At 61.3% G+C, this 22,918-nt stretch overlaps 2 protein-coding genes across 7 annotated transcripts in view; one reads left to right on the top strand and one right to left on the bottom strand.

Annotated features, from left to right (window-relative positions):
• Window positions 1-749: 749 nt before the first annotated feature.
• GRIN2C (glutamate ionotropic receptor NMDA type subunit 2C) lies at window positions 750-16,478 on the top strand. Of its 4 annotated transcripts, none has more exons than XM_058561544.1 (13): window positions 750-1,008; window positions 4,900-5,313; window positions 7,390-7,988; window positions 8,324-8,438; window positions 9,408-9,619; window positions 9,769-9,931; window positions 10,278-10,431; window positions 10,896-11,021; window positions 11,315-11,544; window positions 11,930-12,090; window positions 12,626-12,813; window positions 13,734-13,966; window positions 14,393-16,478. In XM_058561544.1, the coding sequence occupies exons 1-13, from the start codon at window positions 946-948 to the stop codon at window positions 15,491-15,493; spliced, it is 3,759 nt and encodes a 1,252-aa protein (XP_058417527.1). In that variant the 5' UTR covers window positions 750-945; the 3' UTR covers window positions 15,494-16,478. The 4 variants fall into 4 exon arrangements, with proteins under 4 accessions (XP_058417527.1, XP_058417526.1, XP_058417529.1 ...); XM_058561543.1 differs by having other exon boundaries at window positions 9,766-9,931; XM_058561547.1 differs by having other exon boundaries at window positions 752-1,008; window positions 9,766-9,931; window positions 14,053-14,460.
• A 2,585-nt stretch (window positions 16,479-19,063) lies between these two features.
• TMEM104 (transmembrane protein 104) overlaps window positions 19,064-22,918 on the bottom strand; it is a 60,609-nt gene continuing 56,754 nt past the window's right edge. For all 3 annotated transcript variants that reach the window (XM_058561540.1, XM_058561541.1, XM_058561542.1), the window contains one exon: window positions 19,064-22,342. In XM_058561540.1, coding sequence (XP_058417523.1) covers window positions 21,582-22,342 — 761 coding nt within the window. In that variant the 3' untranslated portion in view covers window positions 19,064-21,581. The remainder of the gene's footprint in view (window positions 22,343-22,918) is intronic.

The raw sequence follows: 22,918 nt of genomic DNA, 5'->3' as shown, positions 1-22,918 counted from the left end.
TGGAGGGGTTTGGCAGCCAGGCCTGGCACCCACCGTGCCTTTCTCTGCTTGGCCCTGCTGCTGCGGCCTGCCTGCCTTCTGCCTGCCTGCCTTCTGCCTACACTACATGTACCCTGGGACCCCAGCCTGCATGCTCTGCTGGCCCCACCATCTGATCTCCTCCTTGGTTAGCCCCCAGTACAACCAAAACAAGAAAAGAAAAAAGTGGGAGTGAGGGAACTGGGCAGCAGCTTGCCCCAGTCCCTCCCTGTGGCCTGGGGCATCTAGCGTGGGTCCCCCCTCTCTATCCGCTCCCAATGCCTTCCAGGCAGATCGACAAACCTTTTAATAATAGTACCTCAATCTCCATAGCGCTTTGCAGTTTACAAAGCGTGTTCACCTTCTTTTCTGCCAGTCCCCAAGATGCTGGCCTCGCTTTGTAGACTGAGGGATCCTCGAAATTAGCTGGCCCCAGGTCACACAGCTAGTGAGCTGCGGGCTCGAACTCAGAGCTCCGGGCAGGCTGTTTTTTTCTCCGAGGCCGCAGTTGGCCCCGAGTGTCGGGTCTGGGGATACAGTCCTGGAGAGGAGAGAAGGGCCCCAGGCATCTGGCCCGCGGGCCGGCAAGGAGGGGCCTGGAGGAGCGCGGGTGCTGGCGGCAGGGTGGGCCGGCTGGGCCGGGGCGGGGCGGAGGCGGCGGGCCCCGGTGGGGCGGGCCCGCGCGGTCGGCGCCTTGCGCTCCGCCACAGCCGGCTGGCGAACCCCGGGAGCCGGTGGCGCGGCGCGCAGCCCAGCACGGGACGGAGCCGGGAGCCCAGCGGGTCACGGGAGGAACGCGGGGCGCGGGGGCGGGCCCAGCCCAGCTCGCCAGGCCGCGCCACGGGCACCGGCCCCGCGGCGCCCGGGCTCAGGCGCCCGCCAGGCTAAGAAAGAGCGCGCCAGAGCGCGGAGCCGAGGCGCCGGGACATGCGTTGCGCGGCAGGCGGCCGGCGCGGGCTCTGGGCACGGGCGCAGCGCCCCTTCCCCCCGGTGAGTGGCGGGCGGCGAGCCGGGGGCGCCAACTTCGCCGCCAACTTGGGGCTGGGCTCGGGCGCTGGCGCGGACGAGGACGGCGGAGACAGACGCGGGACACCAGGGAGAGTCTGGCCGGCGCAGGCAGCGCAAGGAGGGGGCGGCTGGGGGACAGGGACCCTCGGGGACGGGCCTGAGGTTTGGCCCCGGGCGGGCGGAGAGGAGGCGAGGAGGTGAGGCCGAGGTCACAGGGGCGCGGCGGACGCGAGGGAAGGACGCGGGCGAGGCGCCCAAGACGTTGTCTCCGGGTCGCCGAGCCCTCCAGCTCCTTCTTTGCCTGGCGCCGCGGCACCGCGGGGGAGGGGACGGTGCGGGGACGCGGGAGTCTGGGTTGCGGGACCCCCCAACTGTTGCTGCTGGAAGCCGCTGGGGGGAGAGCGGGGTCGGGAGCCGGGGCCGCGGCCAGGTTCGGCCAGAGCGAAGCGGGCTGGAGAGGGCACGGAGCAGAGAGGACGAGGGGGGCCTGTCGATGGCTCCAGGAGCCCGGCCCCCTGAGTCCCAGAGGTCTGCTGAACACCTACTGCGTGCATCTGCCTTCACAGCCCCGCCCTTTCACCTGCTGTGAGTCCCCCAGGTCCCCTCCCCTGCCAGCACTCCTCCTTCCTCTCCTCGGCAGAACGCTCCCTTTTCTGACCTCAGGGAGTCAGCTGGGCTTCACGGGGTGGTGGGATCTTCCCAAATGCTGACCCCGCGCCCCGCGGACCCAGGCTCCGAGGACGCGAAAGGAAGACTGGGCGAAGAGGGCCCTGGGAGAGCCGTGAGCCCCGGTGCGCTGGGCCCTGGCGGGTTGCTCTGTTCCCCCGGGGCTTCGACCAGGATCCCCGACGGCGGGGAAGGGAAGCCCCGAGCCTCCTGCTGTGGAAGGCGGTTCGTGCCTAGGCCTGGGCGGGCAGGGCCAGGGACATGCAAAGGCGCAGGCACCTAGCAGCCCAAAAATCCCCAAGGATGCGTCCCACGGCCCGTCCAAAGGTCCTGCTGGGTAAGGAAGTGGGAATTCCTGCCGGGCCCTGACGCTCACCCCACTGGTCCTCCCTAGTTCCTAGGCCTACTCACCCAGCGGGACTTCTGGCTCCGTCCCCCAACCCTCCGATAGTGGCACTGCCCTGGCTCGGTCCCTGACCCGGGCAACGGGGAAATCGAGGAAAAGAACTTTTTTGGGGCTGCTCTGCTGTATCTCGGAGCCCGTCTGGTTTCTGGCTGTGCCAGATGGTTTCAAGCCTGCTCCTAAACTCAGTTCTAGGAATTTGAATAGGAGCGTGAGGGAGACGGGTAGGCCGGAAACTAGGCTCCTGGGTTCACCCCAGGTCCTGAGGCAAGTCTGGACTGGTACCCCGACCACAGCCCCGCCTGTCAGGCGAGCTTGGGTCTCCCCCCCTCCACCTGCGGGGCTTGGGGTGACGGCTCAGCTTGGGGGAGTGGGGATGGGGGCCTAGTAGTCGGAGACGCCCGAAGAGGTAGCTGCCAGGCGGGGGGCGCCGAGTGCGTGGTGCCCAGTTTGGCCGCCAGGAGGCGTGGCGCGGGTCCTAGCGCCCGGAGTCGCCGCAGCTGCCGCCGCCGCCGCATCGCGAGTGTCCTTGAGCCGCGGGTGACGGTGGCTCTCGCCGCTCGCGCCCCCTCCTCCCCCTGGGGGAGCCTGATGCCACGTTCCCTATGAATTATTTATCGCCGGCCTAAAAATACCCCGAACTTCACAGCCCGAGTGTAAGAGATGCCTGCCGAGGGGAGGGGGCGGGGCGCCCCCGGGGGCCCCGGGCGGAATCCGCAGGGAGCGGAGAGGGACTCTTGGAGCGGGGAGACCTCGGTGCCCGCGCCAGTAGGGGCAAGATGGAGCGGCGGTCTCCCCCGACGCCTTGCTTCGGGTTTTAGTTCGGCAAAGGGGAGGGAGGGAAACCCGACGGCAAAGCAGAGGCCTCTCCCCCGAGGGACAGTGGATCCAGAGGAGATGAACAGCCCGGGTCTCTCCGCTCCCGGGAAGCCGCGCGGCTGGTGGGTGGAGCCGACTCCTGGGACCAAGGCTCCTGGCCCGGGAGGCGGGGGATCCATCAATGTCTGGGGTGTGAATGTGTGTGCGTGTGTGTGCACGTCCGTGGGCAGGAGCCTGCCTGAGACTGGGGGAGAATGGGAGAAGAAAAGAGTCCTAAGCACGTGGAGGTGATGCTGGGTGTCCCGGAGGACTGACCACTGCCACCCTCCCTGGGGCCTTTTTGGGGTCCTGGTGTTCATCAATCATTAATTTAATAGCCCGCTTTAATGAGATATTTTCTTTTTTTCATACTAAGACTTTAATATCCAGTGTGTATGTTAGACTTACAGCATACCTCAGTTTGCGCCACATTTCAAATCTCATAGTCACATGTGACTGGTGGCTGCGTGGACAGCGCAGATCTGGAGCTCAGAGCTGGGGGGCAGCAGTGGGCGAGGCTTGGAGCTTCCCAGAGGGCAGGGAACCTACAGAGACTGGAGGTGTGGGCAGAGCTGAGCACAGAAAGGCCCTGCAAAGGGAGGAGCCAGCACGACAGGGCCCTTTGCAGGTGTAACTTGAAATCCTTGAGTGGTGGTAGCTGAGGTGTGGTGTGGCATGGCGTGGCTTAGGTTCCAATCCCAGACTCACACATGTCTCTGGGCTGACATTCTAAGTCAGTGTACTAAGAAACCATACACATGGGGAGATTTCAAGGTCACCAAAATGAGTACAGTATTCCCTCCCCTGCCCAAAGTCCTGTCTTCTCAGCCTGAAATTAAACCAGGCCCACCCTGGTCACCCTTTGGCTCTCCTGTGTTCAGAAGTTTTGTTGGGGATGTGATGAAGCTGGAGAGGGTGGCAAAGCTGTGGCCAATGGCCGGCAGGGAGGGAGAGCTACAGCAATGAGCACCACTCACGTTTCAGATGATCCTCACCGGCTTGGTTGTAGATCCCAATCCAGAGTAATGATGTTTATTTAGCAAGGACGCACATCGGGCCCTTGGGTTGGGTTAAAAAGATCCCGTGCACCAGCGATGGCCTGGGGAGGCAGCTCATGTGTAAGATACCTCGGGGTTTCAGGTGACCCCGAGCCCTGCACGAGTCAGTGGTGTCACATCCCTGCTGTGGAAGAGCTGCTAATAACTGAGGCCACGGGGTGGGGGGAAGGGATGTCCAGTGCCCAGGAGCAAGGGCTCTGTGCCAGGCAAGGCTAAGCAGAGCAGGGCCCTTAGGGATGTTAGATTCAGTTTGGGATGGAGAAGGAGGATGTATGTTACAAGAGCTGTCTTCCTTCGTGTGGCTGAGGGGTTGTCACTAATGGGATAAGGATGCTGAGAACAGTGAGTAGCCCTTACACTGCTGTGAGATAGATCCTGTGATTATTGCAGGAAAGAAAATGTGGCTCAGGGAGGCTAAGCAACTTCCCGGAGATCACACAGCTAGTAAATGGCAGAACTGGGACTTGCTCTCAGGTCTCTCTGTCTCAGATGCATGCACTTGGACACTAGACTAGCATTTTCAGTGTACCTTCTTAGGGCAGGACCCAGGTGGACGAGTTTCCAGAGGTCTGGCCTTTCTAGCCAAGCATGCTATTTGACAGCAGAGTGGAAGCGATGAGCTCCAACTGTGGCTCATGTCTTCCCAGCTCCTGCCCCTCTGGGCTGCCCTTGGGATGCTCAGCTAACCTCTCTGTCCTTTCTCTTTGTCTGTCTGTGTCTGTCTGTCTCCTTCTCTCTCTGCCTCTCTTTATGGAGGGAGGTTTTCCTCTCTTCTCTTTCATCCTCTGGATGTGTGTCCCTTTGACTCTGACCTTCACCTCCTGTCTGTCTATCCTTTTTCTCCATGCCTCTGTCTCCCTCCCTGTGCCTATCCTGGTCTCTCCATAGGACCCTCCAGTGGACATGGGTGGGGCCCTGGGACCAGCCCTGCTGCTCACCTCACTCCTCGGTGCCTGGGCCGGGCCGGGCCCAGGGCAGGGTGAGCAGACTGTGACAGTGGCCATGGTGTTTAGCAGCTCGGGGCTGCCGCAGGCCCAGGCTCGTATCCGCCTCACCCCCCAGAGCTTCCTGGACCTGCCCCTGGAGATCCAGCCACTCACCGTGGGGGTCAACAACACCAACCCCAGCAGCCTCCTCACCCAGATCTGCGGGCTCCTGGGTGCTGCCCACGTCCATGGCATCGTCTTTGAGGACAACGTGGGCACCGAGGCTGTGGCCCAGATCCTCGACTTCATCTCCTCCCAGACCCACGTGCCCATCCTCAGCATCAGTGGGGGCTCTGCTGTGGTCCTCACCCCTAAGGTGCCCGTCCAAACTCCTGTCTCCTTGTCCCTTGGGCCTGGAGCCAGGCTGGGGCTAGGGGAGTGGGGCTGAGTCGGGGCCAGGGAAAGACTTAGGTCCTGGGAAGCTGAGATTGGGGGGGACTGGCAGGGAGGGGGGTGCTGAGGGTGTGACATGGGTGAGGGAGGAGAAGGCAGTTGGAATGATGTTCCCATGTTCTAGAAGGTAACTTTCTGGGCTGCTTTCATGTTTGTGTTTTGAGGAGGAGTGGGCAGGTGGCAAGCCCACCTCTGGCTGTGGCGGGCAGCCCTGGCCCACCTTCTCTCTGCTTCTCTGGCCTTCCTTGGTCAGTCTCCAGTCCTAGGGGCAGAGGGCCAGGCTGGGCATGGGATCTGATGTGGTTAACCTGGGGGGGAGAGCATCCCGAGGTGGGTCACTGTTGGAGGCATACGGGAGGTGTGCCCTCGAAGAGTTTGCATCCTGTGGGAAGAAAGTTCTAAACACACATTCTTCTGCAGTCATAGCTGGGATAGTGTTCTGAAGGAAAAATACAGGATGCCACGAGGGAGTCTAACAGGCCCCCCTATTTGGGTAGGGAGTTGGTCAGAGAAGGTTTCTTAAGAAATGATATCGAAGCTGAGACCTGGAGGATGGGGGGAATTGGTAAGGCATGTGGGCGTGGAGTGGGAGAGAGTGTTCTAGGAAGAGGGAGCAGGCGGTGTGGACACCTCACGGTGGGAAGGAGCTCGGAGTTTTGAGGAACAGAGAGAAACTTGGAGAGGGAGGTGGGGTCCTGACCACGTGGGAAGACATTTGGGTTTTACCCTAAGTAAGTGGGAGCCAAAGAAGGTGTTGAGGGGAGACTGATCTGATTTGCCTTTCTTTTATGATTATTTTGTATTATGGAGACTTTTGAGCCTGCACAAAAGTAGAAAAGTATAATGAGCCCATGACCCCCATCCACCCCTGGCTGACCCTGCCCCATTCTTACCCCACCCACTTCCGCCTCTTCTGCATTATTTTGAAGTGAAGCTCAGACATCCTATTATCCATCCATAAGTATTTCAGTACGTATCTTTAGCAGATAGGGCTTAAAAAAATAATAAAACTACCATACATCATCACATCTAAAAAATAATAAAAATTCCTCAATGTCATCAAATATCTGGCCAGTGTTCAAGTTTTCCCCATTGCCTCATAAATGTCTATTTTTAAGTTTGCTTAAATCAGGAGCCAAATTAGGTTCCCACATGGCAATTGGCTGACATGGCTTCCAAGTCCGTCTCTAGGCTCCTCCTCCTTCATCTCTCTCGTTTTCTTGCAGTTTGTTGAAGGAACTGGGTTAGTTGTCCTGTAGAGTTTTCCCGGATTTGCTTTTTAAGAAGGTTGGGACCGTGGCAGTGTGGTGAAATCTTGGAGGGGCTGCAGCGGCAGCAGGGAGCCCACAGTTAGGAGGGGACTGCGCTAGCCCCGGCTCAGGCTGGCGGTGCCCTGGGCATTTGTGGTGGTGGAGGCGGTGGAGAGGGGGGAACTTTCTCATCCCCAGGGCTCCGTGCAGGATAGTGCTTTCTCAGTTATCTTTGGGCCCAGCACTAGCTCTCAGCAGGTGGTTCTCCACCCTCACCGTGCTTTAGAAAACTACAGACACCCAACTTCCAGTCCCTGAGATTCCGATTCATTTGGTCTGGGGCAGCGCCAAACTAGTGGGCTCAAGAATCACCTGAAGAGCTTGTTGAAATGCAGATTCCTGAGCGCCATCCCCAGAGATTCTCATCCAGTAGGTCTGCGATGCGCCCGAGAATCTGCATGTCCAGTAAGCTCCCGGGTGACGCTGATGCTGCTGGTCTGCGGCCTAGCGTTGGTCTGGTGGAGGCCCGGCATGAGTAGTTTAAAAAGCTCTCCTAATGGGTGATTCTAATGGGCAGCAGGGGTTAGGAACCACGACGGGGACGGGAGGGAGGTGTGGCGGCACGGGGGCTCCCGGGACACAAGGGCGTCTGGGGGCTGAGGCGGGAGCAGAAGTTGGGGCAGGGGCGCGGGGCGGGGCGGGGCGATTCCCCCCCAGGCTCAGGCCCGGCTCCCGGCCCCCGCCCCCAGGAGCCGGGCTCCGCCTTCCTGCAGCTGGGCGTGTCCCTGGAGCAGCAGCTGCAGGTGCTGTTCAAGGTGCTGGAGGAGTACCACTGGAGCGCGTTCGCGGTGATCACCAGCCTGCACCCGGGCCACGCGCTTTTCCTCGAGGGCGTGCGCGCCGTCGCCGACGCCAGCTACCTGGGCTGGCGGCTGCTGGACGTGCTCACGCTGGAGCTGGGCCCGGGCGGGCCCCGCGCGCGCACCCAGCGCCTGCTGCGCCAGCTCGACGCCCCGGTGCTGGTGGCCTACTGCTCGCGCGAGGAGGCCGAGGTGCTCTTCGCGGAGGCGGCTCAGGTCGGCCTGGTGGGACCCGGGCACGTGTGGCTGGTGCCCAACCTGGCGCTGGGCAGCACCGACGCGCCCCCCGCCTCCTTCCCCGTGGGCCTCATCAGCGTCGTCACCGAGAGCTGGCGCCTCAGCCTGCGCCAGAAGGTCCGCGACGGCGTGGCCATCCTGGCCCTGGGCGCCCACGGCTACCAGCGCCAGCACCGCGCCCTGCCTGCCCCGGCTGGGGACTGCCGCGGGCACCCCGGGCCTCTCAGCCCTGCCCGGGAGGCCTTCTACAGGTGGGCACCAGCCCAGAGCATGGGAGTGGCGGTGTGGGGGTGGGGGCGAGGATGCTTTAGGGGACCTGGGTGGCCACACCTCCCACTAGCTGTGTGCCTGGGGCCGAGTTACCTCACCTCTCTGGGCCTTAGTTTTCGTGTGCGCGCGTGCGCGCGCGTGTTTGTGTGTGTGTGGTGAAGATGGGGGGCAAATACAAGGAAACACAGAGCGATAAGTTCATGGTAAACATTTCCCGTTGTGGGTGGTGAGGCAGCAGTGGTGGGAGGGGCGTCTGGTCCTGGGCAGGGCTGCAGTCTGGGCTAAGGGGACACCCTGCCTTCTCCCCCCTTCACAGGCACCTACTGAATGTCACCTGGGAGGGCCGAGACTTCTCTTTCAGCCCTGGTGGGTACCTGGCCCAGCCCACCATGGTTGTGATTGCCCTCAATCGGCACCGCCTCTGGGAGATGGTGAGAAGGGGGTGAGCCCAGGGACCCTGTGTTTCCTCTCATTTTATCCCCAGCCCCTCTTGTCCCACAGCTGAGCAGACAGTCCCTTCTGTCCCTTATCCAGCTCCTCATCCTTCACATCTCAGCTGAAACATCTCCACTGAAGGGGGGCCTTCCAGGTCCCCCCGGGGGGAGGTGAGGCACCTCTGCTCTGGGCTCCCTTACCACCCTGGCCTCTCTCCACATCAGAACTTATTAAGCACTTTTATCACATAGTCCTGCCCCTGGAGGAGTAACCCACGGCTGTGCTGGCCAGACGGAAGCGTAAACAAATAGAATTTGGGGAGATTAGTGCTTGAGGAAAGATGTGTGCAATGCATTATGAGAGTAGAGAGGAGGAGCAGAAATTAGTTTGCCTTAAAAGGAGGCAAGGCGGGGGAAGGCTTCACAGAAATTGGGACATTTGGGCTGGGCTGTGGAGGGTTGAGTAGGAGCCCTCCAGGAAGGGATACTAGCCTAGTATAGACGGAGGAGCAGGACGGTTTGGGGTACTTTTAAGTGATGTGTTTGGGGGTGTGGAGACTGAGGAAGAAGGGTAGGGTGAAGGGGGTAAGTTGGAACTGAGTGTGAAGGGCCTTGAGTGCTGAGCTAAGGCCTTCACACTCAGGTCGGGGGAATGAGTGTGGTGAGGCAGGCTCCGTCTGGGCTTTAGGAAGATGCCGTGGGCCAGCAGCAGTGTGGAGGCTAGACTGGAAAGTGCAGGGACAGAAGCCAGGAGGAGGCTGCAGGGAACCCTCCCTTCTGGCCCATGCCCAGCCCCTTGCCCTGACTCTCCTGTTCTCCACATGCTCTCATCCCAAGTCCTGCTCTGTCCTGCCCCAAGCATCCCTAGGGATTCTTGGCCCTGGCAGGCCCCACCCAGAGGCCCCACCTAGAGGGTGGGGGTAGTAGGGCTGGAGGTCCCAGGCTGAAGCTGGTCACCCTCTGCAGGTGGGGCGCTGGGACCATGGTGTCCTCCACATGAAGTACCCAGTGTGGCCTCGCTACAGTGCCTCCCTGCAGCCCGTGGTGGACAGCCGGCACCTGACAGTGGCCACGCTAGAAGAGCGGCCCTTTGTCATTGTGGAGAGCCCTGACCCTGGCTCGGGCAGCTGTGTACCCAACACTGTGCCCTGCCGCAGGCAGAGCAACCACACCTTCAGGTTTGCGAGAACACACGGGAGGTCCGGTGTGAGCCATGCTGCCATGGGATGGCAGGCGTGGGGTGTGTCTTATGCTTGGGTATGGGGGGTGAGGCTGGGCTGGGAGGAGCTGCTGGCTCTGAGTCCTGGTGGTCTCCTGGTGGCAGCAGTGGTGACGCAGCCCCCTACACCAAGCTTTGCTGTAAGGGCTTCTGCATCGACATCCTCAAGAAGCTGGCCAGGGTGGTCAAGTTCTCCTACGACCTGTACCTGGTGACCAACGGCAAGCATGGCAAGAGAGTGCGCGGCGTCTGGAACGGCATGATCGGGGAGGTAGGCCTGCCCTGAGGTCCGCCCGAGCCCACCCTGCCCGCTGCCTGCTGCCCCAGGCCCCACGCATCCCTCAGCCTCCCCCACGTGTCCCTTAGGTGTTTTCTCCTGTGCTGGGGATCAGTCAGGGTGGGGCCCGGGCCCGGCTCCTAAGGCTCTCCCAGCTGGCAGGGGAGACTGAGCCTGTCACCACTGATGACCCTGGGGTCGTCAGAATGAAAGTGGAGCTCTGAGGACCCCAGATGGGAAGAACTGACTCAGCCAGTGGGTGCTGGAAGGAGACTGGGGAGAGTGCTGCAGCCTGTGGGAGCCCCTCCTCCAATCTGGTCCTGGCCCCCACGGTCCCCAGGTGTACTACAAGCGGGCAGACATGGCCATCGGCTCCCTCACCATCAACGAAGAGCGCTCCGAGATCGTGGACTTCTCCGTGCCCTTCGTGGAGACGGGCATCAGCGTGATGGTGGCTCGCAGCAACGGCACCGTCTCCCCCTCGGCCTTCCTGGGTGCGGCTCGGGTGGGCAGGGATGGCTCTGGGGTCAGAGGGGCCCATGAGGTGGATGTATGGCGCATGGGTGGAGATGGGGAGTTTGGGGTGGGCCCCTGAGGGCCAGCACACAGCCTTGGGTGTCTGGGTGGTTAACCAGAGGCCGGAGCTATAGGTGAGTGGAATGGAGAGGGAAGAGGTGAAGTTGATGTCCCTTCTGAGCCTGGGTGTCGGGTAAGGGTGGGGGATGGAGGAGAGTGAGCTAAGTCGGGGCGCCATCTTGTGGGAAGGAAATCCAGGAAGGCAGGCTGGCTTCAGGACGTGCCTAGCAGGCTCCGACAGCGGAACAAGGGGAGAAGCTCCCTGGGGAATTGGAGGAGTCGGGCCAGCATGCGAAGTGGTGCTGGTCTCTGACTTGAGTAGGAATTCAGCACTTGTCAGGCAGCCCCCTGGTGCCTCTGAGCCGCCTCCCTCTGTTCCCAGAGCCCTACAGCCCCTCTGTTTGGGTGATGATGTTTGTCATGTGCCTCACCGTGGTGGCCGTAACTGTCTTCATGTTCGAGTACTTCAGCCCTGTCAGCTACAACCAGAACCTCACCAGTGGCAAGAGTAAGCTCTCGCCTGGGCCTGGGAGGAGGGAGCAGGGTTGCAACATCCCAGAGGGATGGGCTCAGGGCCACACGGGCCCTTCTGAGAATGCTGAAGGGACAACGTGCAGGGGCCAATCAGATACATGAGGGAGAGAAACAAGGTGAGGTGGTTTGCTCTGGGGTGGGGATGGTCAGGGTTGGGGTCCTCACCCAGGACAGGGTAGAGACTGGAGTCATGGGGTTGGGTGGGCTGAGACCTGAGCCCCTCTGTCCTGGGCATGAGGAGCCCAGTGTCCATCCTCTCATCCCCAGAGTCTGGGGGCCCATCCTTCACCATCGGCAAGTCTGTTTGGCTGCTGTGGGCACTGGTGTTCAACAACTCAGTGCCCATCGAGAATCCCCGGGGCACCACCAGCAAGATCATGGTCCTGGTCTGGGCCTTCTTCGCCGTCATCTTCCTCGCCAGCTACACCGCCAACTTGGCTGCTTTCATGATCCAGGAGCAGTACATTGACACTGTGTCTGGCCTCAGTGACAAGAAGGTTCTGGAGCCATGGCTGGTGGAGGGTGGGGGGCTACCAAGGGCAGGGGCAGGCCTTGGGTGGGACACAGGATGGTCTGAGTCAGAGGAATTTGAACTGGAGGCGGGAGCAGGAAGAAGCTGGGGAGCCTGGTGAGGAGGGTGCTGGGGGCCTAGGGGAGAGATGGCTCGGGTCCACTGACTGAGTGCCCTTGGGTAACTCTCTCCCTGCCCCAGCCTCAGTTTCCCCATTTGTAACACAGGCATGGCCTAGAGCATCTCTAGGACCATTCTGCTCTCACTATGCAAGTGCAGACTAGGGGCTGGGCTTGGGCTGGGGTCGGGGGGTTGTTGGTGCCTGGAAGTTGGAGGAAGGGTTACAAATGGTGGCTGCCCACTGCCCGCAGTTCCAGAGGCCTCAAGATCAGTACCCCCCATTCCGCTTCGGCACAGTGCCCAACGGCAGCACCGAACGGAACATCCGCAGCAATTACCGCGACATGCACACTCACATGGTCAAGTTCAACCAGCGCTCAGTGGAGGATGCACTCACCAGCCTCAAGATGGGGTGGGTCCTCAGCCCTGCACCTTCCCTCTGACTGTCTACCCACGTGTCCCCAGTGACCTGCCTCAGCTCTGTTCCTTCCTGAGAGACCCAAGGTGGGGACAGTGAGGCTGGGCTGTCCTGCAGGACTCCTGGGGAGGGGGTGAGGAGGTCTCGGGGCAGAGTAGAGCTTGAAGCAAAAGTGGATGCCCACCATGTGGCCCAGAGAAGCAGCTGTTGTGTTAACCAGGGTTCAACCTTGGCCTGGGGTGGTGATTGTGACCTTTCAGGGTCTTAGGGGCCTGGAAGGGCTGGGCAGAGAGGGTGTATCCTCTGGGGGCTGAGAGTCCCCTGACCTCTCTGAGGAGGAGGGTAGGTAGGGTCCCTAAGCTATGTGGGGGTCTTCTCTGCATCCAGGACCCAAGGGAACCAGAGCCCTCCTATCCAGCCCTCCTAGGCGGTGCCCAGGGGGCTCATGTGGCCCAGACCCCTGTCAGGCCCCAGGTTTGGTGTCCCCACCTCACGTGATCCCTGGCCTGAGGGCTTGGCCTGTCCCCAGGAAGCTGGATGCCTTCATCTATGACGCTGCTGTCCTCAACTACATGGCGGGCAAGGACGAGGGCTGCAAGCTGGTCACCATCGGCTCTGGCAAGGTCTTCGCCACCACTGGCTATGGCATTGCCATGCAGAAGGACTCCCACTGGAAGCGGGCCATCGACCTGGCACTCCTGCAGTTCCTGGGGGACGGTGGGTGCTGCTGCTGCTGGGGGACTGAGGTGGGTCCAGGGTGGGCTGTGGAGCCCAAGGTCGGGACAGCTGCCTGATGGCTGGTCAGCATCTCCACTACCGTTCCCTGTGTCCCCAGGGCCTGTGGGCAGGGAGAGGTCTCTGGGGGTAAGAGGTTGGGGCAGTAGTGTGGGAGGGTATTAGGAATGACTGGATGGAGACCCGGGAAAGGGATGGGCTTGCCGGGAGGGAGGGGGAATTGAATTGGGGAGTTCCTGAAGGGCAGGAAGGCACTCAGGCCATATGGTAGGGGTTGGGGGTGGCAGAACTTTGTTTTTCCCCAAGACTCCTCCCCTCCACCACGTCCATCTTGAGATGACCTGGGGTAGCGCCAAGGGCCCGCCTAGTCCCAGAGCCAGGGCCAGCTTGCCTTGGGACCAGGGGCTCACATGTGTCAGCAGTCCAGCTGAGCCTGCCCCAAAATCCCAGAGAGGGCTTTGAGTCTAGAGTTCCAACCCTGTCAGATAAATGCCTGATCTTCCATCAGTACCAGAGAATAATGAGAGTGGTAACAACGGAGGTGCTTACGGTCTCCTTGGGGCCTAGGCCTTTGTCTCTGTGTGCCCAGCTCCCTGCCTGGCATGTGGGTGATCAATAAGAGTTTGACAAATAGTAATAAAATGTACATTAAATCTTCACTTACAAGCTTTTAGTGGGCATGTGGGGGGCGGGCATGTGGAAGGCTGGCATTGCCCACCCCAGCCCCCACTCTGCTTTCCTTTCTCCCTGCTCACTGACACCCCCTACCCTCCAATCCTGCCCCTGCCAGGCGGGATCCTGTGTGGTCCTACAAGGGGGTGGCACCCTGGCCCCAGACCCCTTCTTGCTCCCGGCTTGAGTGAGCGTTGGGAGGGTCCTTCCTGAGGCAGGTGTGCCCCCAGGGGAGACACAGAAGCTGGAGACAGTGTGGCTCTCGGGGATCTGCCAGAACGAGAAGAACGAGGTGATGAGCAGCAAGCTGGACATCGACAACATGGCCGGCGTCTTCTACATGCTGCTCGTGGCCATGGGGCTGGCGCTGCTGGTCTTCGCCTGGGAGCACCTGGTCTACTGGAAGCTGCGCCACTCGGTGCCCAACACGTCCCGCCTGGACTTCCTGCTGGCCTTCAGCAGGGTATGTGCCCACCCTGCCCTAGACAGGCCCCAGCTTGAGGGGCACCAACCCAGATGAGTCAGAGCTGGCCATGGCCCCATTTACAGATGTGAAAACTGAGGTCCCGAGAGGTGGCATGGCCTGCCAGCATCACACAGCAGAGGAGAAGCAGAGCCCTTCTCCAACAGGCAGGGCGCGACTCTGGAGCCAGGCTGACCCGGTTCGAATCCTCACTGCCATTTACAAGCTGTGTGACTTTAGGAGGAGTTAACCCCTTGGAGCCTCAGATAGCTCCTCTGTAAATCCCAGGAGCACAGTGCCTGGCGCACAGTAGGCGGTTGGGGCTTCCTAGGACTTAGAGACTCCTGGGCTGATGATTGGACCGGGCAGGTGGGCGGCTCCGCGAGGAGCTCGCCGCTCACCGCGTGTCTCCTCCCTTCCGCCCAGGGCATCTACAGCTGCTTCAGTGGTGTGCAGACCCTGGCTAGCCCCGCGCGGCCGCCCAGCCCGGACCTCACGGCCGGCTCGGCCCAGGCCAGCGTGCTCAAGATGCTGCAGGCGGCTCGCGACATCGTGGCCACAGCGGGCGTCAGCAGCTCCCTGGACCGCGCCACGCGCACCATTGAGAGCTGGGGCGGCGGCCGCCGCGCGCCGTCCCCGCCCGCCTGCCCGGGCACGCGGCCACCCACCCCTGGGCCGCCCCCCGAGCCCAGTTCCACGGGCTGGGGGCCGCCGGGCGGGGGCCGCGCCGCACCAGGGCACAGGGCCCCGCAGACCCCGGGCCGCCCCCCAACGCCCGGGCCGCCCCTGCCCGACGTCTCCCGAGTGTCGGGCCGGCCGGCCTGGGAGGCGCGGTGGCCGGTGCGGGCTGGGCGCGGCTGGCGGCACCTCTCGGCCTCCGAGCGACGTGCGCTCTCGGAGCGCCCCCTGTCGCCAGAGCGCTGCCACTACAGCTCATTCCCTCGAGCCGACCGGTCCGGGCACCCCTTCCTCCGGCTCTTCCCGGAGCCCCCGGAGCCCGAGGACGTGCCGCTGCTCGGGCCGGAGCAGCTGGCCCGGCGGGAGGCCCTGCTGCACGCGGCGTGGACCCGGGGCCAACGGCCGCGCCACGCTTCCCTGCCCATCTCGCTGGCCGAAGCCTTCGCCCGGCCCCGCTCGCTGCCCGCCCGGTGTGCCCACCGGGCCTGCGAGCGCTTGTCGCAGGCGCAGTCGATGCGGCTGCCGTCCTACCGGGAGGCCTGCCAGGAGGGCGTGTGGGCGGAGGTCCCCGCCTGGCCGCACGGACAGCACGCCTGCCTCCACGCCCATGCCCACCTGCCGCTTTGCTGGAGGGCTGTCTGCCCTCATCTCCCACCTTGTGCCAGCCCCAGCCCCTGGCTCGCTGGGGCCTGGGGGCTTCCAGGGCACAGGGGCAGGACCCTGGGGCTGAGCACAGGCTACAGGGACAGTGGGGAGCTGGAAGAGGTCAGCAGGGTGACCTGTGGGACCCACAGCTTCCTGGGACCTTACACCTGGAGACGGATCTCCAGCTTGGAGTCAGAAGTGTGAGGTGTCAGCTACTCTGGTTCCTGGTCAGCTGGATTCTCCGCCTGGCACTGCCAGGGTTAGGGGGCAGGTGGGCTTGGGCTTTTCTGGCTTCGGCCATGAAATCCTGGCCATGGGACCCCAGTGTCAGATGATATCTTCCATGGTCAGTTCAGTGACCTCAGCAGCCTCAGGTCCTGATGTGGGCTAGGTTCTTACTGTCCCCTTATCTTGCGAAGCCCTTCTCGCTGGGCCTGGAGTCCTGGGGAGCAGTGGGGTCTCCCTGCCCTGCTGTTAGCCAGTTCCTGGTCATGGCTGCTGGGGGCCTGGTGTGGGAGCATGGAGGCTGGCACTCAGGGGTGCGGCAGGGCTGTCCCACTCCTTGCTCCATCCGGCAGGAGTTTCTTCTCAGAGCGCTGAGACATTAAACAAACCTTTTACAACCCACTGGTCCTGGCTGCCTCATTCCGAATCCCTGGAGGGGCACGTCACAGCCTGTGAACAATGGGAGCATCATGGGACCATCCCAGGTGGAGTGTCTGCCTAGAGCAGGTGGGCAGGTGGGGAGTATCCGAGAGGCAAGGCTGAGAGAGGGCTCCAGGCAGCAGGAGCCACTTGGTATTCAGTGCCAGCTCCTGTCCACCCTGGTGCCGGATGTGACAAATGCTCAGCACGGGGGCTCTGGTGGTGATGGATGGAGTTCATCCTTCAGTCTCCTTGAAAAGAGAGGCTTGTGCCAGGGACCCCCCTGGGAGCCTGACAGGGTCATGGTGGAAACGGCAGTGGGAGGTCTGTTGTGGGGATCCTGCTGGGCTCTCCTGGGCCCTGGCCGGCTCACCATGTATTCTCTCCATGGTGCATGTGCAGGGCTCAGAACTGCCTGTTGGTTCTAGAAGCCTGGCACAGGTGGCTTCCGGGGTCAGGCACAGCTCAGCCTCACTGATGCCAGGACCCTTCGGGAGGGAGGGAGCCCCAGGTCAGAGAATTTGCCTGCCTCTGTCTCAGTCATCACTTTCCCTCTGGGCTCTTTCCTCCGTCATGTCATCGGCCCTGGACCATCTAAAAAGATGGCTCTTGCTTACAGTTCTCAATGTTTCCACATCTGCGATTACATTGCCCCACCATGACCGTGAAGTAGGCGAGCACTCATTCTTCCATTCATTCTGCAGACATGGCGAGTGGTGAGTGTGACTGGTGCCGGCAGAGCCTTTCTAACTGTGAGCATGTGGAGCCCGAGGCTTTGCATCCTCAACGAGCTGGGTGAGGCAGGGCAGAAGTGACCCCCATGTGATGGGGAGGAGGCCAGGGAGGACAGCCCTGGTTGCCAACACCATGTGCAGCCGCTGCCCAGTGCCCTTCCGCACACGGCTGCATGCTGGTTCCCAGGAAACCGGGTCCCTGCTGCGGTCTCCACAGACGCCTCTGCTGGGATGGGGCCGTGAAAATAAAAGTTTTTTGTTTGGTTTTAGGAGTGAGAGCAGCTGAAATGGTAGAGTGGGGGATATTTCTAATGTCTGTCCATTCTTAGCTGGAGAGCCTGACTGCCCCAAGGATTGGGGTGGGGGGGGCGGGCCCTGTCCATTAGAGTCATGTTCTCTGCCCTGTGGATTTTCATGGATCCAGGTCCAGGACTGGGAGGCCCAACCTCAGAGTGAGTATGAGTCTCAGTCAGTGGTAGAGGCCAGCGGCCCGGAAGGGAACTTGACTTCGGTTGCAGCCACTGGTGGTGAGAGGGTTAACTCTTGGCCACCAGCCCCTGGACCTGAGCCCTCAGCCCCCCTGAGTCTGAGTGCAGCTCTGGGTGGAAGGCTGCAGCAGGTGAGGCTGGGAGGAGTCTCGAGGTCCGGGCTGCTCTCCACTCACTGCCCAAGACCATTAATAACCAAGAACTGGAAAGATAATTAAAAGCCAAATGTGGAGCTGAGCCTGCTGCTGGCTGGCTCCGAGGAGGGGCCAATCCTGCTCCCAGGGCCAGGCTCTTGGCCGTCTCGTTCCTTCTCTAGGAATGTATTCTGGGGAGAAGTGAGCCCTGTGGGAAGTGGGGGTAGGAAGGATGCCTCCTGCAGGTTCAGAGCTGGCTTGGTCTGGCTTCCCTTCCCAGCCTCCTGCTCAGAGCTGTGCCGCCTCTGCCCCTCTGCGGGAGACCAAGGAAGGGTCCTGCACTATCAAGGGGGAGGGCAGAAAGCCTGACAGGGGAGAGGAGGGAGCCGACCATGTTGCAGAGGCCATAGACGTTCAGTCATCATAAACAAGGGCCTGACGGTGCAGCAAAGAGCACGCTGCATCCACCCAGACACACACCCAGGTGGGCGGGACACAGGGCGAGAGAGGCCCTTGGTCACCAGTCTCAGCAGTAGGAAATTCTTCCTTTCACAGCCCCGTTCCCTCCTGCTGCTGCCGTTGTGTGTTTCGTCTGTCTTCACTGAGCGGCTCATGGTCCACACCACCTTTTTCCTGGTAGCCAGGTGTGTGTGGGGAGGGGGCGCTCAGCTTAGAAATGGGTGGGCATGATGTCCTCAGTGGTCAGCACACATGGGCTTCAACCCCCGCTCCAGAACTCTCCAGCCTGGCCTCAGGCTGGCTCTTTGAAAGGGGACGGCTGTCCTTAAGCTTCCTGGGGGGTTGGAGAACCAGAGACCACCCCCTCCCCAAAGCCCTCTAGACCCTGAAGAATTCAGGTCAATTTCCCCTTTCCAAATTGTAGCAGGCAGTTCCTACTAGACGACACTGGACTTATTAGGAGACTATGAAACTGATCAGGTGCCTGGGGACCCAATCTAGGGGTCTTCAGTGAGTCTAGGGGTCCGTGGCTACAAGCACAGTTTGGCTGGCGAGTGACGAGGGCGCTGGGCATCAGCACACAACAGCTTTATTGAGCACTGTCATGCCAGGCACTGAGTTCTTTAGTTCCCACAACTGGTCAGTGATACAGGAACTATTATCCCCAAGTTACAAACGACAGAGGAGAGAGCATGGAGGCTTGCTGCTGCCAGGGGCATCTCCCACTTCTCGGTCCATACTCTTAATCTCCAGGCTAAGCCAAGGTCCACTCGGAGAGGACCCGGCACTGTGCCTGGCTCAGACCAGGCGCTCAGTAGATGTTACTTCTCCATTGACACCATGAGCCCCAGGCCCAGGAGAAAAGGGACTGCAAAGCTCCCTCCTGCAGCCCTGGATCTTGGTTTCAGAAGAGCCAGCTTTGCAGTGGCCATTAGAATGTCCTGGCCCGGTGTCAGCCCTTCTCGGGAATCTGGCCCGTAGACAGGCGTGGTCTCAGCCTTTCACTTGCCCATGGTCATGCAGCCCCAGTGACCCTAGGCAGTGCCAGGCTCTTCCCCTCAGGCCGGTTTCCGTGAGGTGGGGGCAGCCCCTGTCCTCCCCACTTCTCTGACTTTAGTCTTTGCCTGTTGCTGAGGCTGCTCCTGGACCCCATGTGGCGAGAACAGCTGCGTGGCTAAGGCCCTGGCGAGGTGCCCACTGCCCACCTTCCACCACTCAGCAGTGCCTCCCAGCCTGTCACCTGCCATCTGCCCCATCCATAAGCCTGCAGCCGCCTCTCTGGCCTCGGGTGAGGGAACAGGCAGGAGCTGCTGGCACGACGGCACGAGGCTCTGGTGCTCCGGCAGGGAAGGAGGCGGAGAACGCTGACTCCCACCTTGACCTGGCCTGCCCTCGGGGCTGCTCTGGGGCAGTGTGGGCAGAGGACGTCGAGTGGAGGCTGCTGAGTTTATGTCTTCCTCCACAGTGACACTTGACCTGGGCCAGGCCAGGCTGGCATCTTCTGCCCTCCCCACCACCGACCCTGGGGGTCCATCCATCTATAGAATGGAAACCATTACCCGACTGCCCACCTCACCGAGCTGACGTAAAAGCTCAGCCAAATGTGCTTGATGCACGCAGCGAGCAAGTGTCACCTGGGGAATGCTAGCGGTCGGGGTCCTCTCCCCCTTGCCCCAAGCCCTGGCTATCAGCAGTAGAGAGGAAGGCGACGCCATCTGACCTCTCGCAGGATGGACAGCAGGTGAACACCGGGGAGCAAAGGAACCCAGGCAGTGGCAGTGGCGAGGACCCTGGCTTGCCATCAGTGACCTGGTCACCTTGGGCCAATTCCCTCCAGGACTGGGGCTGCTCAGCTCAGAGGAGGGGAATGCAGCCGCGGACTCCACTGCTGTATGGCTCCAGATTGTCACATAAATCAACTTGGGCTTTATGATGCTAATAAATTCACGTCCAATATTTGGTTTGAAGCCTGGGGCGGCAGGATGACTTAATTTGCTTTGTCCTTAAGCAAGAGGGAACGTAATTGGAGAAGGCTAAGTACAGATGTTTTAATTGAGTTTTCAGCAAACAGCCAGACACTCCAGGGAGGGCCCGAGCCACAGGGGACTGGGCCACCGTGGAACCCTCCCTGCTCTGCCCACCCCGGGGCAGGGCCTCCTGGAAAGGAGCCACAATGGCAGATGGGGAAGGGGCATCTATTTTTCACGTGGATGGAAAATAACAGTACGAGGAGACAGGTTGTGAGGACTAAAGACGTGCGACAACAGTGAGCAAGCAGATCACGGCCAATTATGACACGGGATTCTCACAGGCTGGGGCTGCCAAGGGCCAGAGGTGGGGGTGGCGCTGCCTGCGGACTCCCCCATGTTCCTCTCCCCCCTCCCCTGAGACCATGGCCCCCGAAGACCCAGCATCATCGCTCTGTCCGTGGTACGAAGACGGTGAGATGCAGGGGGAGGCTTCGGAGGTTCCCTAAAGAGAGCTGAGCAAGGCACTGAAATCAAGAGGGGGGGCAGGGGCCTGAGACCCCACCCCAGAGACGCCCAGGGCTGGGGGCACACCAGGGAGGATCAGGAAGGACCCCCAGGTCCTGAAGCAGAAGGCACGTTGAAAATACAGAGTTCATTAGAGTCACTTGTGTTTCCGAGGCAGGCTGGCCCAGCAGGTGCATGCATGATTGTGAGAGGGAGGGTACCATGGAGGAGCGGTGAGGTGGCTGGGAACCTGGCTTTTCTTCCATGGGAATGGTGGCCGGTGTCCCACCTCACCCCATGGCACCCAGGAGACATGGAGTGTGTGCACAGCGAGCACCCACAGCCCGGCTTGAAAGGGAGCCACCTTTAGTGTTGGAGTGGGAGCAGGCCTGACCTCTTACTGGGTGGGAACCATGGAACCCACTGGCCAGTACATGCCCAGGGCACTCTTGAGCCACCTTGGTGGCGGGTGGGGGTAGCTCCCATCTAGTGGCCCTTGTATGCTGCCCTCCGCACTGACAGAGGCCTGAGGACCCCAGTGGGGCAGTCAGGAGAGCAGAGGATCCCTTTCAGGGGTCACAAGCACTGGGCTTTAAATCTAGCACATGCGCGCTGCCATGCTCTCACAGAAGGGCTGCTTCCGCCTGCTGCTCCCGAGTTACCACGGGCTCAGGAGCCCAGGACAGGAGCTGGCGCCCACAGCAAGGGCCCACAGAGCTCTGGTCCAAGGACCCTGGTGCTGAGTAGCACTTCCTATTCTTGTCATTGGGGCTGGCCAGGCCCTCCCGTAGGAGTGGCCTTGGTGACTCCAGGCCTGACAGGGAAGTGGGCTTTGCTTGCCACTGGCAGGCCCAGCAGGGAGGGTCAGGGCTTGGGATTCGCCCTGAGGGAGCAGCTACTAGTGGAGCAGATGAGGATGTGGGAGGGGGCTGGGAAGGAGGGCGAGGGGGACATGGTGATTGGTATAAATAATGGCAGTGCCAGCACTGCAGTCTCCACTGTGTGAGGGAGGAGCCCGCTCCTGCTGGTGGGGGTGGTGGGGTGTGTGTGTAAAGCAGTAACCAGTCCTGGAATCTGGGAGCAGCCATGTGCCTGGGTTGTGTGGCTCAACTGGCTGGGGGCAGCCTTACGCAGGAGGACCTAGGAGGAGGGCCACCCTGGACGAATCTGTGGAATCATCCACTGTGCGGAATCCTGGGTGGGGAGAAGATCCCTACCTGGAGATATGGAAAATCCCCTCCAAGAGCCCCAGCTGCGCCTGCCCCATGGAGACCTGGGAGGCAACTAGATCTTGGCTCTGCAGGTGGGGAGGTGGGGGTGGGGCCCCCATCCATCTTGTCACCAGACACATTCTGCCATCAGACCTTGGACTCGCTGAGAACGATGTTGGCGGTGACAAAGAAGAAGCAGGAGAAAGCCCAGAGCAGCACAAAGCCCACCCAGAAGGTGTGGCGGAAAGGGGACCTGTGCTTGTTGACAGTCCCGTAGCCAAAGGCCAGCTGGGTGTCCTTGCGGCAGTGGTATACCAGGAAGGCGGGAATGACGTACTGGATGCCTGTGCCAGCGTAGGCCCCCGTGATGCCCACCAGGGACTCCAGGTCGTGGGTGCAGAAGGCCACCAGCACAGGCGGCATCAGGGTGATGGTGGGGAACACCACGCGGTCCACCACCCAGGGGTATGTGCCCCCCTCGCGGTGGAACAGTGTCTTCCAGTTGTTGCGGAGGGTCACGGCAATGATGGGGAAGTTGGTGCTGATGGTGAAGACGGGGAAGAGGCCCAGGAAGAAGCGCACGGCAGCCAGGCCCACGATGTCGCAGCGCGCGAAGTTGAGGGTGTACATGTCCATGAGGCTGTCGCCGCGGAAGCAGAAGATGGCGGTGAAGGACAAGAGACCGTAGAAGGCCAGGATCAGCACGTAGTCCAGGAAGACCAGGCGTGTGAGGTGGCGCTTGGAGGAGACGGGTGTGACAAGGGAAGGCAGGGAGTGCTGGCACATGAAGGAGTAGACGCACACCCCGAACAGGTTCCGGACCCCAGAGAAGTCAGCCATCGGTGGATGCCCCTCCCCATGCCCGTACCCGATGCGGACCAGGGCCAGCACGATCATGATGGCGAAAGCTGGAAAACAAGAGGGGAGTCAGCTACTGGAGGAGGAGACAGCCCCACCTGGGACAGTGTCTGGTCTGGCGGCGCCTGCTGAGAGACCGGAGCCCCATGAAAAAGAATCATTAAACTCATGTAACCCTGATGGCCACATTCCAAGGCAGGTCAGCAGTGGCTGCTGCGATTATGGATGTCACGTGCATCCTCTCTCTGTCCTGTTCACAACCCCCACAGCACATAGGGGATGCATCTCTTTGCGGGGCGCTGGGCATGATAAGAGGGCTGTGCTGGGGCGATCAGCAGGGTGGCACTGCACCGTCTTCTCTGGGGAGCGCAGACTCCTGGCCAGGCACCGCCCAGCTCCCTTATCAGCCCCCAGGGGCTCTCTTGGGGGCTCTGCCAGCTTCCTGGCAGGGCGCACACCCAGGTCAGGACTCATGTTTGTGTTCCCTTCCTTGGTTTAAAGTATGTGTGTCTGGGGAGCTGGGGGGAGTGGAGGGGTAGGGGGCACAGAGCACTTGGGAAGAGGTGTCCTCCTGGGCCAAGGGCATCTGCTAGAGACACCTGGGGGGAAACAGGAAAGAGTGCTGG

Source organism: Diceros bicornis, chromosome 18, assembly GCF_020826845.1.
Source record: "Diceros bicornis minor isolate mBicDic1 chromosome 18, mDicBic1.mat.cur, whole genome shotgun sequence".
Taxonomy (NCBI): domain Eukaryota; kingdom Metazoa; phylum Chordata; class Mammalia; order Perissodactyla; family Rhinocerotidae; genus Diceros; species Diceros bicornis.
This window is presented reverse-complemented; position numbering and strand designations above follow the sequence as displayed.